This window comes from Oncorhynchus mykiss, chromosome 18 (assembly GCF_057628025.1).
Source record: "Oncorhynchus mykiss isolate SJ-2025 chromosome 18, ASM5762802v1, whole genome shotgun sequence".
Classification (NCBI taxonomy): Eukaryota; Metazoa; Chordata; class Actinopteri; order Salmoniformes; family Salmonidae; genus Oncorhynchus; species Oncorhynchus mykiss.
Window position 1 is genome coordinate 58,974,346 of NC_143039.1, and position 17,506 is coordinate 58,991,851.

A 17,506-nucleotide genomic window follows, 5' to 3' on the forward strand; every position below is an offset into this window, starting at 1 on the left:
TTGCGCCACCTCAGCTCAGCCAGCCTATCTTGGTAGGGGAGCCGGCCGTTGCCCACTGGTCAGCCAAATGCTCAATATAGATGATTATGGCAACAGAGAAATAGCACAAAAGTAATTTAAAAAAAAAGGCTCATGGGCCGCCAGGCCGTGTCCAGTATTTTTTGTAGATTATAAACTCAGCAAAAAAAGAAACGTCCCTTTTCAGGACCCTGTCTTTCAAAGATAATTGATAACTATGCCACTTTGTTTACATACTCATCTCATATGTATATACTGCACTCAATACCATCTACTGTATCTTGCCTATGCCGCTCTGTACCATCACTCATTCATATATCTGTATGTACATATTCTTTATCCCCTTACACTTGTGTCTATAAGGTAGTAGTTTTGGAATTGTTAGCTAGATTACTTGTTGGTTATTACTGCATTGTCGGAACTAGAAGCACAAGCATTTCGCTACACTCACATTAACATCTGCTAACCATGTGTATGTGACAAATAAAATTTGATTTGATGATTTGATTTATTTAATTCGTAAAAATCCAAATAACTTCGCAGATCTTCATTGTAAAGGGTTTAAACACTGTTTCCCATGCTTGTTCAATGAACCATAAACAATTAATGAACATGCACCTGTGGAACGGTTGTTAAGACACTAACAGCTTTCAGACGGTAGGTAATTAAGGTCACAGTTATGAAAACTTAGGACACTGAAGAGGCCTTTCTACTGACTGAAAAACACAATAATAAAGATGCACAGGGTCCCTACTTATCCGCATTAACGTGCCTTAGGCATGCTGCAAGGAGGCATGAGGACTGCAGATGTGGCCAGGGCAATAAATTGCAATGTCTGTACTGTGAGACACCAAAGACAGTGCTACAGGGAGACAGGATGGACAGCTGATTGTCCTCGTAGTGGCAGACCACGTGTAACAACACCTGCACAGGATCGGTACATCCGAAAAACACATGCGGGACAGGTACAAGATGGCAACAACAACTGCCTGAGTTACACCAGGAATGCACAATCCCTCCATCAGTGCTCAGACTGTCCGAAATAGGCTGAGAGAGGCTGGACGAAAAATCCTAATAGTATCCGTAAAGTTCGTAGAAACATGTCAAACGATGTTTATAATCAATCCTCAGGTTGTTTTTAGTCATAATAATCAATACTATTTCAACCGGACAATAACGTCATCAATATAAAAGGTAAACAAGAAACCGCGCTCTCGGTCGTGCGCATTAAAAAGCTCTGGGCCACTGCAGTGTCCAGTCGTTCAGAGAGGTCTTACTCATTCAGAGAGGTCTTACTCCCTAATTTTTCAGAATACAAGCCTGAAACCATTTCTAAAGACTGTTGACATCTAGTGGAAGCCATAGGAATTGCCATTTGAGTCCTAAGTCAATGGATACTGTAATGGCATTCAATAGAAAACTACAAACGTTAAAAAAATCCCACTTCCTGGATTAATTTTTCTCAGGTTTTCGCCTGACAAATCAGTTCAGTTATACTCACATACATTATTTGAACTGTTTTGGAAACTTTAGAGTGTTTTCTATCCAAGTGTTTTCTATCCATATTCTATCCATATGCATATCCTAGCTTCTGGGCCTGAGTAGCAGGCAGTTTACTTTGGGCACGCTTTTAATCTGGAATTGAAAATAGTGCCAGACAGGAATGTCAGTGTTCTGCCATAGCCAGCGAAGAGCCCGGATCTGAATCCCATTCAGCATGCTTGGGACCTGTTGGATCGGAGGCTGAGGGCTAAGGACATTCCCCCCAGAAATGTCCGGGAGCTTGCAGATGCCTTGGTGGAAGAGTGGGGTAACATCTCACAGCAAGAACTGGCAAATCTGGTGCAGTCCATGAGGAGGAGATGCACTGCAGTACTTAATGCAGCTGGTGACCACACCCTTTGTTGAGGGACAAATTATTCAATTTTTGTTAGTCACATGTCTGTTGAACTTGTTCAGTTTATGTCTCAGTTGTTGAACCTTGTTATGTTCATACAAATATTTACACATGTTAAGTTTGCTGAAAATAAAACGGCGTTGACAGTGAGAGGACATTTCTTTTTTTTGCCAGTTTCGACCAGCCCAGAGTAATAAATGATGGTGTGGCCTTTCTGGCATTTGCCAGAATTGACAGACAGCCAATCCGCCCATGCTCACTCCCACATTTCCGAGCCTGTAAGTCAGCTGCCCTCTACCACCTCTTGAAGATGTCAGGGGAGCTCCAGTCTGATAGAGAACAGCCGTGTGGAACAATACATGTTTGAAGAAGATCATATATATATTTCAGCAGCCTTATTCTCCATAGACTGGTGCATGCCAAATTGGCCCAGGCAGAGTGTAGTAGGGCTGGGCTACAGATACAGACAGACAGTGCTAGAGCTATCCTGTCCCGGTCTGGCGATGCAGGCAGCCATTGGAACTGCGTTTTCCACACCATGGCACTCAGGTTGGGAGGAGAGCATCCAAGCTGATATAATTGGTCTTGGTGACACAGGAAGAGAGGGTTTGATGCTATGGTAAGAGGGTAAGACTCATTCATAGTCAGACCAGGGATGGGTGATTGAAAGAGAGAAGAGGAGGCCATTGTTAGAAAGGATGTTCGGTCAGGGTTAGGGAGTTGAGAGGTTGAAAGGCGTGGAGGTTTTAGTGAGACACACACTGGTTGGTTAAGAGGTGTGTGTGTATAGGTTGCAGGTGCTTGGCTGGTTGGGGCATTGCTCTGAGCGAAATCTTCAGATGAAACTGAGCATATGAATTGTGTTGAATAAAACAGCACCTTTTTCAATTATTCATCCCTCTAAAATACTCTGACCAGCTAATAGATATAGAGATGCAATACTGAGAGGAATCTGTAGGTAGAATTAAAGACTGTTATCAAATTCTTTAGTCAAACGTATTTTAGTCTGATGTGCAATTAAGCTTATTTTCACTGTCTAAGATGAGTGCAAGCTGTCAAATCACTTTTTTTTTAATAGAAAGAGAAAACGCATAGAAATGTTATTGACAGGAAATGTTGTTATAGAAGGAGTATGATTTACACAGCAATCCTTCCATCCGGCTTTTATTTAATAATGAGACCTTTTTGAGAATATCTTCAAAGTTCTGTTGTTTCATATGCAGACAAAGGAAAGTGAAGGTATGTTTTTTGTGTGGAGAACAGGTTAGTAAAATTCTCCAATAGATTCCTCTATGCAGAAGATAATGAGGATAAATGCCATTGAATTTCCTCTCTACACACACGCAAACATACACACACACACACACACACACCACACACACACACACACACACACACACACACACACTCTCGCTCGCTCTTTCCCTCTATAATCACTGCATTCTCAACATAAAATACAATTTCTCACCGTTTAATTGCCCCATTAAAAGATTGTACCTCTAAGATCTGTCACATTATTGAGCCTCCAGCCTTACTAAGGAGCGACCCCTGCTCTCACTTTAGTCAATTATCTAACCTTCACTTTCATAAAGTCACACTGGGTCTAATCTGCCCATAGACACAGTTCTAGGATCAGCTCACCATCCTTCAATCCTAACCTTTACCATTAAGCGTATAAAACTCATAACTGACCATAGATCATTGTCTTGGAGGGACTTCCTCCTACTCAGCTGAAGTAACAGACTACAGACGTGACCTTTATCATGTAGACAATGTGACATGTTCTAGTGCCAGGGACAGAGAGGGTAGCTGGGGGAAGCAGACACCTCCGCTAAGGGGGGTGACGTGACAGAGTCTGGAGAGAGAGTTAGCTCTCAGCACTCTGATAGCCTCATACGATTTGAGTGTGTGTGTGTGTGACAGGACACAGGAAAGAATGGTGTGGCCTTGGTGTGTGTCTGGAAGGGGGGGAGAGAGTGTGCATTCTTATAAGTGTGTGTGTGTGTGTGTGTGTGTGTGTGTGTGTGTGTGTGTGTGTGTGTGTGTGTGTGTGTGTGTGTGTGTGTGTGTGTGTGTGTGTGTGTGTGTGTGTGTGTGTGTGTGTGTGTGTGTGTGTGTGTGTGTGTGTGTGTGTGCGTGCGTGCGTGTGTGTGTATGTGTGCGTGTGCGTGCGTGCGTGTGTGTACGTAGGTGCGTGTGTGTGTGTGAATGAGGCTGTTGAGAGGGCTAGGTGTTAGACTGAAGGTGTAGACAGCATAGGAGAAGTCAATAGAATGCTCTTAAAGGAATGAACTTCTTCCTCCCCTGGAGTCTGCAGTAACACCCTTCCACATACCTTCCAAGTTAGATATTCTGAAAAGACTGACCGTGAACTATAAACAGGGCTACCACCTTATTGTGGGAGATGGAATGAAATTCTATTATAATGATCACAATATATACATGAATGTTGTACATAGTTCCACCCATATACAGCGCCCTCTGGAATTCTTCAGACCCCTTGACTTTTTCCACATTTTGTTACGGTACAGCCTTTTTCTAAAATGCATAAAATAAAACAAATCCCTCAGCAATCTACACACATTTTTGCTAATGTTTAAAAAAAAGCAAAAACAGAAATACTTTATTTATATGGAGTCCACCTGTGGTAAATTCAATTGATTGGACATGATTTGGAAAGGCACACACCTGTCTATATGAGATCCGAACAGTTGACAGTGCATAACAGAGCAAAAACCAAGCCATGATGTCGAAGGAATTGTTCCGAGACCGCATTGTGTCGAGGCACAGATCTGGGGAAGGGTACCAACAAATATCTGCAGCATTGAAGGTCCCCAAGAACACAGTGTCCTCCATCCTTCTTAAATGGAAGAACTTTGGAACCACCGAGACTCTTCCTAGAGCTGGCCGCCCAGCCAGACCTGAGCAATCGGGGAGAAGGGCCTTGGTCAGGTGAGGTGACCAAGAACCCGATGGTCACTCTGACAAAGGTCTAGAGTTCCTCTGTGGAGATGGAAGAACCTTCCAGAAGAACAACCATCTCTGCAGCACTCCACCAATCAGGCCTTTATGGTAGAGTGGCCAGCCAGAAGCCACTCCTCAGTAAAAGGTACATGACAGCCCGCTTGGAGTTTGCCAAAAGGCACCTAAAAACTCTCAGACCATGAGAAACAAGATTTTCTGGTCTGATGAAACCAAGATGGAACTATTTGGCCTGAATGCCAAGCATCACGTCTGGAAGAAACCTGGCATCATCCCTACGGTGAAGCATGGTGGTGGCAGCATCATGCTGTGGGGATGTTTTTCAGGGGCAGGAACTGGGAGACGAATCAGGATGGAGGAGTGGAGAAAAGTACAGAGAGATCCTTGATGAAAACCTGCTCCAGAGTGCTCAGGTCCTCAGTCGGGGGTGAAGGTTCACCTTCCAACAGGACAACGACCCTAAGCAGACAGGCAAGACAAGGCAGGAGTGGCTTTGGGACAAATCTCCGAATGTCCTTGAGTGGCCCAGCCAGAGCCCGGACTTGAACCTGATCGGACATCTCTGGAGAACCCTGAAAATAGCTGTGCAGCAACACTCCCCATCCAACCTGACAGAGCTTGAGAGGATCTGCAGAGAAGAATGGAAGAAACTCCCCAAATACAGGTGTGCCAAGTTTGTAATGTCATACCCAAGTAGAATCGATGCTGTAATCGCTGCCAAAGGTGCTTCAACAAATTACTGAGTAAAGGGTATGAATACTTATGTAAATGTATATTAAACAAACAAAAGAATATTAGCAAAAAAAATTACAAACTGTTTTTGCTTCGTATACGGTATTGTGTGTTGTTTGGTGAAGGGGGAAATTATTTAATCTGTTTTAGAATAGGGCTGTAACGTAACAAAATGTGGAAAAAGTCAAGAGGTTTGAATACTTTCTGAAGGCACTATATAACTGTGAAATTGCTGTCATCTGAAGGGCTTTGCCTGTTCACGTAATTATATTTATACGGTTCCACCACTTACAAAAATCTAAATGTAAAGGCAGACTTTATGTTGAAAGAAAGACACACTGCTCAGGCATTTGACAGATGCTTGCCTGTAAATGTTTGCATGATCCGTCCCCACAGGGTGTGCAATGGGTGGGCTGTTTTATTTACTGGTGTGAAACAGACAAGCTAACATCAGGTCCGACCTGTCTCTGCTGCTCTACTAGACTGGGGCATTAAACACACTATGGCTTAATTGCATTATCTGGCCCACAGAGCATGGTGTCGTGTGGGAGAAGTGGGAGAAGTGGGAGAAGTGAGAGAGAGAGAGAGAGAGAGAGAGAGAGAGAGAGAGAGAGAGAGAGAGATGAGAGGCAGGGTGGGATATATTGTTTGTGTGTCTAGACTATGTCTATGGTTGAAGTTGATGAGGGGGGAAGTGAAGGGGGAGAGGAGGGGGGAGAAGAGAGGGTGAGAGGAGAGGAGGGGATGACAGAGAGGAAGGAGAGGCGCAAAAGGATGAGAGAATTTAGCAAGAGTAGAGGTACTGTAAGAGAGGAGGAGGAGAGGAGAAAGGAACGGAAGGAAAGACAGAGGATGTCAGAGGAGGGTAAGGAGGGTGAAAGGACGAGGAGAGGATGGAGAACAGATTCACATCTCCACTGGACAGACAGAGACATGGAACACATGCAGTATTGAACTTAACTCATAGTGAGAAAACCTTCAAGTTGCCACTCAGCAGTGCAGTGCTCTGCAAGATAGGCTAGTGCTCTCCAGTACTTGGGGCCCCTGTCCCCGCAGCTGATGAGGGTGCAAACAGGTACTCCAGTCCCATTAAGCGCACTCTCCCTCTCTCCTCCCATCACTTCATATCTTTGCCCTCACATCTCCTCTCACCTCAGAGCTAAACGGCATAGATGGTATAAGCACACTGAACTTTGGGGGTTAATTTTTTACCTTTCGATATATGCGTATTATTGTGTGCTTTGGCTCATTGTAGAGTTCTCGTTCGGGGTTGGGAGTTTATCATCTCACAAATTGCAATTGAATAAAATGGAATGATAGCCTAGAGCAACATTTCAGAGATTGTCTATTGTATAGGATAATCACCACACCACTTGTATCATCCTTAGTTAGCTCTCTGTGAATAAGACTAGAGGATTGTTTGTTATAGTATGGCTCCATTCATCGTGCTCAAGAAAGTAAACTTTACAGGAAGAGCCAGATGTCATTATTTATCATCTTACATCTAATTTATTTATGAAACAGAAAAAGAATGGAATTCTCGGTTGAATTCTTCTTGAATTATTTACACTGAAATGGTTAATTCCATACAAGGCCTCAGAAGATCTCGGCTCTGTTCTGTTTAATACTTTATTATCTTTCCTAAACCGAAAACACAGGAGAAAGGAAGAGAGAGGGAAAAGTAGTTTATCCATCCTGGACCCTATAATTGTTCTTCAACTCTTATTTAGGAAGCGTTTATGGAACATTTTAGGATGCCTAAAATTCGTGAAGTTATGTTGAATAATGTATTGTTTTTGACAACTTAAGGTTTTTGGGATATTGTAGGATTTTAGGGTGGGAAAGCTATTGCTGTAGGTCTATAATGTTATATCTTACTAAATTGGCTTGATGCAACGACATTAATTAAGCATCTTATAAAGTGATAATTATATGACAGGTGGGATAATTCAAAGAATCAAAATAAGTCCATGATGTAGGCCTTTACTATATATATTTACAAGATGTTTACCTGATCGAATTTCAAATGATTTGTATCAATATTATTCATCCATTCGATTTCTCTCATGCCATGTATTATTCAAACTGTTGAAAAGTCTCACTCAACCCTCGGGTTGAATGGCATCATGTCATGTATCTCTTAAAATGTTAGGCCTAGGCTACTCCTATCCCTTCAGCGGGAAAAAGATATTGCATGAAGTCAGTGGAGATAAAGCTATTAGATTAAGAAGTGTGTTAAGGAGCTCAACTCTTCGCTAATGGAGGATATTCTATAATGGAGTATATTTTATCATGACCCGTTTAGAGAGCGGTGGATGCGCAGCTCATGGTCCCAGGTTGATGCAGTCAAAAGCCGCCTAATGAAAAGAGACGCATCGCTGATTGCTGCTATATCTGGGCCCGCTGTGGAAGTGGCATCGATTTAACAATTTAGCAGCCCTGTCCTCTGTGTTGGAATTAGTCACGGCTCAACGATGCCCAGCTTGCCGCCTTTTACACACACACACACACACACACACACACACACACACACACACACACAAATGATGGAGAAATATCCTACACTCTCTCTCGCACTCCAAGGTGCATTAATTGAGGAACTATATGTGCAAAATATTTAGTCTTGGAGGAAATTGAAATTTCAATACAAAATGTAAAATAAATCTAGAAATATAATAGGTAAAAATATGGTTATTATTATATACACATATATACATATTGAATGTCATTACTAGGCTATGATATATGTGCATGTGATTTAGTAGATGTTGGTTTACGCGACACAATTTCAGCACCATGGAGAGCTAACACAAGGCACCCATAAAGGTTAATCTTTTCAATTTTGCATTAATAACAAATTTAAGATAGTTGCATTTGCAAAACGTAGGCTACAGGCTGGTCAACAACGTACCCTGTTTCAGCACCATGGAGAGCGAACGCAAGGCGAAATCACACTCAACAGAGAACATCATTCTGCAAAAAAAACAATTGTTTATTTCCGTGACTCATCAACTGCAATCGGACTTTAGTGCAAGAAGTGTGAAATACGTCTATCAGATGTGATCATAAGCAAAACATACTGTATATTATGCACTACTTGGTTTAAGAGGAAACATTGTGCTGTCATGCTTCAGGTTATTATTATAAGAGGTCTGGAAAAGGTGTACACCACTAGGATACTCTGTGTCTCCACTTCCCAGATCATGAAACAACATATTATCAGTGTGTTTTAGTGATTCAACAATCCAGAACTGTTTAATCTGTTGAATGTGGGGGATCATTTTACTGGGAGAATGGGTAGGCTACTACTTTGCTTTTCTTAGTGTCTAAAGGGATTGAATCCCTCTTTTTCCACTCATTTAAAAATGCATTTAAAGTGAAAGTAGTCTGAATTTGATATTTATGCAAAACGTCATTGTTCTGATGTTTGTCATTATAACGTCATTATACTGCCGTTTATGTGCATTCACGAATTGACATTTTTCTAAAACAAAAAAAGGCATGGAAGCATGTAGTATCATAAGGAGTTCAGATAGCCTTCTGCACAGGTTGAGTTAATTCAAATGGTGAGAGGATAGCAGTCTCTGTATGTCTCTCTAAGGAAGTCGATACATACTGCAAAGACGAGGTAACATGTTCAACAGAGTTCTGCCTTCCATCGCCTATCCATTTAACCCAATCCACACCCTGTCCATGGCTGACTTGGACAGCACAGGTTTAAAGGAACTCTGTCTGAACAGGGGGTCGTGGAAGACCCCGTCCACCCAATCTCTCAGAGTAGCCACTGGCGAGTCCTGCTGCTCAGCCGCTCTCACCTTCAGGTTGGGTACTTCGGTCAGATACCCCCCTGGGGAGAGGGCCTCGCTGGGGGTGGCTGTGTGCATGCATGGAGGGAACTCAGGTTGGATAGCAGCAGTTTGTGCAATGGACCAGATGTTAGGTTTGCTGCTCTCTGTACTTCGCAGGTCCCGTTGAGTGTAGAATGAGTTGGTTGTTCGGTCGTGGTCTGGTGTGTTTTTGAGGCAATCTGCTGACTGTGGCAATCGTTCATTCCCGTGTCGGAGTGTGTCTGGGGTATGTGTGAGTGGGCTGTTGGAAGGGTCTTTGGGGTGGTGGCGCTGGTCCGGTGGTGTGTGTACTGGGGTGTCTTTGGTGTGAAACGGGTGTTTAGGGTCGCAGTCAGAACCATCTGACTCCAGCAGATCAAAGTCCTCCAGGTCACTCTGTTTTAGGTCCACACACCTCCCCGTTACAGAGTCTACAACCAAAAAATACAAAGATGTTTTAACAATCACAAAATTGACAGGACGGATAGAAAGCAACTTCCATATAAATGAATGGGAAGCCATTTTAACAGCCAGGTCACTCCTGATACCAGTCAGTATTCGACGTCCATCCATGTCTGAGGATGTCAGGAGATGACGTGGAAACCAGCCACTTGGGGAAACAGTAAGCATCTGCCTCTGATTCCAAAGGTTGAACGTTTGAATCCTGCGATAGCCTATCCCATACCTTAACCATTCAGAGTTAATGCCTCACCTTAAGAATTTGGAGTTAATGCCTGAACTTAACCATAAACACTTTGAAATTTGATGTTTGGAACAACTTCCAAATTTCAAGTTTGAGAAACATGGATGAACATCTGATTCTGAGTTGACTGTGAGAGCGGGTAGCATGTTAATGGGTTCGTCTAGTTAATTATATAAATCTATGGTACACATGCACTCACCATCAACATCTATCTCGCGTTTGATTGGCTCCTCCTCTTGCGATCCCTCCACACCATCACTGTCATCTTCACAGCCCCTCTCATCAGAGCTTTTATTGGCTCGTGGTGACCATGTGACTTTGTTCTCCTTCTTCAACCTCCGCCGTGCATTGGCAAACCACGTGGACACCTGAATGAACAAACACATTAATAAATCATTACATATTTGATCAAGTCCCAAGCCTACTGTTGTGGCCCTGAGCACGGCACTTAACCCCTAAACCTGCTCCAGGGGCATCGTATGTATGTGTATTTGGGTCTTTAGGAGGCTTTAGGATAAAGCAGAAGACACATTTCTGTGGGATGTAATCTTCTTCTGTGATTAACCAGTGCCTAGTACTCCTCGATCGAGCATGTACTGTAACACATGATAAGTTCAGAAGAGCTCCAACTAACATATTCATCCCCAAACACTGAGCCAGTTGTTACCTGTGTAAGTGTCATCTTGGTGATGATGGCCAGCATGATCTTCTCTCCCTTGGTGGGATACGGGTTCTTCTGGTGCTCCTGCAGCCAGGCCTTCAGAGTGCTGGTGGTCTCCCTGGTGGCGTTCTTCCTCCGTGCTGCGGCACTGTCCACAGATGACCCATACCTGGGAGAAGGGAGGTGAGGGGAGTGGTGTCAGAATAGGAGTGAATTTGACAGAGAAACTCTTCCAAATATTGCATTTTTCACATTATGTTGAATGGACCTAATATGTGCTGGAGCTTCGTTGTATTTCTTCCTCCTTGTACTTGGTGTTTGACATATATGTTCAAGAGATATGCATGTGTAAATGGAACTATGTTATGCATCAATGCCTTATTCCTTATTTCTCATATTTAGATCATATTTTGATGTTTACAAGAATTACAAGTTATTTAGAAACAGATAACATAGTAGTAGACATACCCATATCGGTCATATGGATACTGCCCAAATGCGTAATCATATGGATAGTATGCAGGGGTTTGAGAGGCCCCCACATGTGCAGACGCTCCATCTTTGGACTCCAAGGTTCCCTGCAGATATGAAATCAAAAGACTTTCATTGACATAACTTGACAAAACCTTTAAAAAACGGAGTCAATTATGTTTTGTTTAGTCTACTTTGCTCACCACAGATATGGATCAGTCCAGTGCGCACGAATTGGACAAAGGTTTGTCCTTTTTTATTTTCGCTGACATGACCAATTAAATGAAAAAAAGAAGAAAAAAAGAAAAAAAAGAAGGAAAGTCAATATAGAAAAAAAAGCCTACCTACCCTGGCATACAGAGCTGTTGCGTCGCCTCCGCAGGTGCCATAGTACCCTTGGCTCTTTCCATAGCCAGCTCCATACACACCCAGACCTATAGCCGGGGTTGGTATCTCCTGGCCCGGGGAGCCGAGCAGCCTGCTCTCGTACGCTGGGCACCGAAGAGGCTGGGGAGAGGGATGCGTCACACCTGAGTCCAGGAGAGACCTTCCGCCAGGCTCGAAGCAGCTGGCCAAAGAGCTCGTGCTCATGAGGAACTGGCGCGAAAACAAGAAAACATTATTTAGTACAAATATAGACAATACGCAATACATGAGCACAAAACGCAAAAGGCTACCAATAAATCACAGTTATTTTGTAAAAAAAAAAAAAAAACGTAGGCTATATGATGTATCTGCAAAACCGGAGACACTAGCTTATAAAGTACAGAAACAAACAATGTTTTCCTTCACCACACTTTCAAGTTTCTTCTAATTTAGTGAAAAACGCATTACCTGGTGTGTGGGTGAATAGGGGTATCCTAGCTGCGGGTAAGCCATGATATCAAACATCAGTGAATATCGGCAAACTTTAAAGGATCAAGCACCGGCACAATGTCCAACTGTCACTCATCAATGCATCAGGATCAAGTAGCCCGTAGACGCTGATCTAAGGTCAGTTCCGAAGAAGGAATCTGGGTAAGTTACACGTGTGCTAGATCTGTGCGTAAAGGTAACTTTGACTAAATCAAATCAACACCAAGACACACTGCTTTCCACTGCGGGTAACGTGCCTGCACCCAATATTTGGTTTGTAATGAACAGTCTGCTTCAGCTGTTCTTCGGCTCTTCTATTGAGGTATTAGAGAAATATCAGCTATAGAGCAATTCTCCCTTGGGATGTTTTTTTGGGGATGGCTCAGGTGTCCAGGTCGGTTGACGGTTGGTGACGCGCTGAATTAATGAATATGTTTACCGTCCAGTCAGTCTGGTGAAACACATTATTTGCAGTCCAAAGAGGCAGGGATGTTGTGATCTATGATCCACAAACCAACCATGCCACTCCTGATGCGCTCTCTGCTTTTAACTCGCCTGTCTCTCTGACGTCACATGGACTCCGGCGTGTACAACTACTGGTCATCTCCTTCAGCATATTTAGTTCAGGACCTTCGATTTAGCCCCGTTTCGTGGAGAAATACAAATGTGTAAAATAATACACTATATATTAAATCAATTAAAAGTGGTCGAAATGCATCATTGAGTTAGAAAAGCCTACTTTCATTGAGAAAACAAAAACGAAGGTATAGGCCTAAATTCCTCCGAATTATTTTGAAGAATAAACGTATAAGAGTCTGCTTTCGTTGAACTACAAGACAGGAAAGAAAATACAACTATATAACTCTGGGCAGTTTCTCCAAACTGTCTAAAACCATAGACTCCTTCCCGTTATTGCCGGTGTCTGTGAACGACAGACCTGCTCGCTTAAAGATTTTTGTTTCCACACGAGCGCACACACCGCCCCGGGGTCCCGGTAAATATAATGAGGATGTGTTCAAATCGCTCCCTTCCTCCCTCCCTCTCTCCCTCCGACGCACACACACACACACACACACACACGCACGCACGCACGCACGCACGCACACACACACACACACACACACACACACACACACACACACACACACACACTACATCAGAGGTGGAACAAGGAATGATGTGAAAGCTCTATCGCAGATGATTGATGACTATGAAATGATATTAGCATAATAGCTTTTTATTCCTGTAGTTTAGATAACATGTCACCTCAATGAAATTACCTCCTGACTCCTGATCAAGCTGTTATAGTGGTGAAGAGATTATAATAGCCAGGTCTGAACGAATTAATCAAACAATAAGCACGTCTCTTATCTTGAGAGGGCATCATTTCCAACTCAGTGGCTGTGATGATGATAAATTCAAAGTTGCCCTGGAAGAGGAAATGCTATTCATATTGTGATTTAGCTGTATTATACATTATTGTTTACCTGTTTTTTAATTACTAAAGGTCAAATTGTAATTATATCCTAATAAGCTGTGTGTTTGTGTGTGTGTGTGTGTGTGTGTATGTGTGTGTGTGTGTGTGTAAGAATCACCATACCAGAGTAATTCTTAACAGATCAATGTCATCTCTCCCCAGAGACTATCCAAACACGTCATCCTTAATAAAAACACTTGACATGAGATTTTACTGATATAACAATACTGTAACTGTATCTGTCATTACTAATCTAAAGCATTAAAGATGATGAGTATCTCATCTCTCTCTCTCCGTCTCTTGCTCACTCAACTCTCTCGGTCTTCCTTTCTCCCCCCTCTCTCATCTCTCTCCTGCTCTCTCCCTCCTCTCTCATTCTCCCCCTCTCCCTCCCCCCTCCTCTCTAATCTCCCCCCTCTCTCATCTCTATCCCCCTCCTCTCTCATCTCTCTCTCCCTCCTCTCTCATTCTCTCCCCCTCGTCCTCCTCTCATTCTCTCCCCCTCTCTCTCTCATCTCCCCTGCTCTCTCATCTCTCCCTTGCTCTCTCCCTCCTCTCTCATCTCTCCCTTGCTCTCTCCATCCTCTCTCATCTCTCCCTTGCTCTCTCCCTCCTCTCTCATCTCTCCCTTGCTCTCTCCCTCCTCTCTAATTCTCTCCCCCTCCTCTTTCATCTCTCTCTCCCTCCTCTCTCATCTCTCTCATCTCTCTCCTGCTTTCTCCCCCTCTCTCATCTCTCTCCTGCTCTCCCCCTCCTCTCTCATCTCTCTCATCTCTCTCCTGCTTTCTCCCCTCCTCTCTCATCTCTCTCCTGCTCTCTCCCTCCTCTCTCATCCTCTCCCTGCTCTCTCATCTCTCTCTCCCTCCTCTCTCATCTCTCTCCTGCTCTCTGCCTCCTCTCTCATCTCTCTCATCTCTCTCCTGCTCTCTCCCTCCTCTCTCATCTCTCTCCTGCTCTCTCCCTCCTCTCCCTCCACTCTCATCTCTCTCCTGCTCTCTCCCGCCTCTCTCATCTCTCTCATCTCTCTCCTGCTTTCTCCCCTCCTCTCTCACCTCTCTCCTGCTCTCTCCCTCCTCTCTCATTCTCTCCCTGCTCTCTCATCTCGCTCTCCCTCCTCTCTCATCTCTCTCCTGCTCTCTCCCTCCTCTCCCATCTCTCTCCTGCTCTCTCCCTCCTCTCTCATTCTCTCCCCCTCTCCCTCCTCTCTCATCTCTGTCCCCCTCTCCCTCCTCTCTCATTCTCTCCCCTGCTCTCTCATCTCTCTCCTGCTCTCTCCCTCCTCTCCCCTCCTCTCTCATCTCTCTCCCTCCTCTCTTCCTCCTCTCTCATCTCTCTCCCTCCTCTCCCCTCCTCTCTCATCTCTCTCCTGCTCTCTCCCTCCTCTCTCATTCTCTCCCCCTCTCTCCCACTCTCCCCCTCTCTCCCCCTCTCCCTCCTCTCTCATCTCTCCCTTGCTCTCTCCCTCCTCTCTCATTCTCTCCCCCTCTCCCTCCTCTCTCATTCTCCCCCCCTCTCCCTCCTCTCTCATTCTCTCCCCCCTCTCTCATTCTCTCCCCCTCTCCCCTCCTCTCTCATTCTCTCCCCCTCCCCCTCCTCTCTCCCTCCTCTCCCTCCTCTCTCATTCTCTCCCCCTCTCCCTCCTCTCCCTCCTCTCCCCTGCTCTCTCATCTCTCTCTCCTCTCTCCCTCCTCTCTCATTCTCTCCCTCTCTCTCCCTCCTCTCTCATCTCTCTCCTCTCTCCCTCCTCTCTCATTCTCTCCCCTCTCCCTCTCTCTTTCCCTCCCTCCTCTCTCCCCCTCTCCCTCCTCTCTCATTCTTTCCTCCTCTCTCACTCCTCTCTCATTCTCTCCCCTCTCTCCCCTGCTCTCTCCTCCTCTCCCCTGCTCTCTCCCTCCTCTCTCATTCTCTCTCCCTCTCCCTCCTCTCTCATTCTCTCCCCCTCTCTCCCTCCTCTCTCATTCTCCCCCCCTCTCTCCCCTGCTCTCTCCCTCCTCTCCCCTCCTCTCTCCCTCCTCTCTCCCTCCTCTCTCATTCTCTCCCCCTCTCCCGTAGCAGCTAAAAGGGTAATCATGTTTCTGTTCTCTCATTCTGCATCATTGATGAGAAGGGTCAGTGGATATATACCGTAGGCTTAGTTCACTGACTCCTTCCCCTCTTTAGGGCTTCTCTTGAGGGCCCTTATTAGGGGTATGAGAACACCTTCTGATAGCCTGGCTAATGTGGAAGTATAGTATGGAAGTATTCTGTTTAGGACATTATAGTATGTGTTACAGTATGGTAGATTGTGGGTTAGGTTCATTCAAGTTTACAACGGTATAGGTTTGTTATAATCCTCTTCCTCAGAGAGAAAAAGAGAAAGGGAGAGAGAGAGCAAGAGAGAGAGAGAGAGAGAGAGAGAGAGAGCGAGAGAGAGAGAGAGAGAGAGAGAGAGAGAGAGAGAGAACCTTGTGCTGTGGTAATGAAGGACAGTGGGTTGGCTATTTCTTTTTTCTCCTCCTCTCCCTTCCTTCTCTTCTCACCCCCACCCCCTAGAATGAAGCGAATTAGGGGGTAGAAATTAAGTAGAGAATTTAGATAATCCGTTTAGTAGATTCCCAATATTCTATTGTATAGTATTGCATTGCATTCTGTTCTGTTCTACTGTAATATATAATTTTGTTCCATCATACAAGAGGAGGATGAGAGCAGATCAAATGCTCTTAGAGGTGAACTAAACTTTCCTCCATCGCTCTACTTAACTAAAACACCTTCATAAAGAATTTCTATGCACTCTCTTTCTCGCTCTCTCTCGCCACAGTCGCCGGCCATCTCTCTCTCTGTCTCATTGTTCTTTAAGTGATTCTTCATCAGAGACATTTAAAGCATGTTTTTCTCCTCTCAGCCAGACATTACCAGCTGTACCTCTTCCCCCAATATTTTATGCTGAAAAAGCCAAACCTGAGAGACACAAAAAGCATCTACATGTTAAATAGTGATTAAAATTGTATAGTATTCGTACTTTCAGGTAGGAAATATTCAAATGTGCCTTTCCGTACTGTACAGTGATTGAAGGAAGTTGTGATTGGAGTTTTCCCCCTTTCTGCATTTATCTACCGTGATGCTTTCTTCTCTCATATTACTGTGTGTGTGTGTGTGTGTGTGTGTGTGTGTGTGTGTGTGTGTGTGTGTGTGTGTGTGTGTGTGTGTGTGTGTGTGTGTGGGCACCTACTGTGATGCCTTTCCCTCGCTCACATTAACTCCATGCCCCTCCCACGGTATTATAGTATGCATGCAGACGGGAGAAAGTAGAGTGTGTGTGTTTACTGTTGAGTAGGTGCATTATGAATGAATGATTGATGTGAAGGGAACATTATGATAATCATGGTCTGACAGATGCAGTGTATTCTCAGATACCCATACAAGTATGCAATATAGATGTAGAAGTATACCATATATTAATATAAAAATATGGATTAGAATATTCAAGAGAGGGGAATAATTACATTTATTACGGGCGCATCTTTTGAAAAGTCACAAAGCCATGAGGAAATGGAACAAATCCTTTATTGAGAGTATTTGAACTTGTTGTATTGTTTGTTGGTTTGGCAATGCCACTGTCAGCCAGAGAAACATGCTGAGAAGGATTACTACCACAGCAAGCAAGGTACTTGGAGTCAAACAGACAGGCCTGGATGAGATCTTTAAGGTCAGGGCCCTCCGTAAGGCTCACAAAATCATTTTAGACCCAAGTCACCCCCTGTACCTGGACTGTGAATTACTCCCCTCTGGGCGCAGGTATAGGGCACCCCTCAGCAGGAAAAACAGAACGAGACAATCATTTGTGCCAGGTGTGATATCCCTCCTAAATAGCTCGGGGAATGTTTCCATTGACTCCGTAAGGCCA

The 17,506-nt window shown here is 44.2% G+C and overlaps 1 protein-coding gene across 1 annotated transcript; it reads right to left on the minus strand.

Annotated features, from left to right (window-relative positions):
• Positions 1 to 8,600: 8,600 nt before the first annotated feature.
• Positions 8,601 to 11,883, minus strand: LOC110496464 (iroquois-class homeodomain protein irx-4-like). Its single transcript, XM_021572391.3, has 5 exons — positions 11,640 to 11,883; positions 11,289 to 11,398; positions 10,827 to 10,989; positions 10,359 to 10,527; positions 8,601 to 9,887 (listed from the first exon to the last, which is right to left on the minus strand). Exons 1-5 carry the CDS (start codon positions 11,880 to 11,882, stop codon positions 9,292 to 9,294), a joined length of 1,281 nt encoding a protein of 426 aa, XP_021428066.3. The 5' UTR covers position 11,883; the 3' UTR covers positions 8,601 to 9,291.
• Between the last annotated feature and the right edge of the window lie 5,623 nt (positions 11,884 to 17,506).

What these genes read in the sequence shown, in the direction of transcription:
- LOC110496464 (XM_021572391.3), bottom strand. Translation starts at nt 11,882, where the DNA reads ATGAGCACGAGCTCTTTGGCCAGCTGCTTCGAGCCTGGCGGAAGGTCT. An exon ending in CCAAGATGACACTTACACAG is followed by an intron (nt 10,528 to 10,826) that starts GTAACAACTGGC and finishes TTGTTCATTCAG; the next exon opens with GTGTCCACGTGGTTTGCCAA. An exon ending in ACGCGAGATAGATGTTGATG is followed by an intron (nt 9,888 to 10,358) that starts GTGAGTGCATGT and finishes TTTTGGTTGTAG; the next exon opens with ACTCTGTAACGGGGAGGTGT.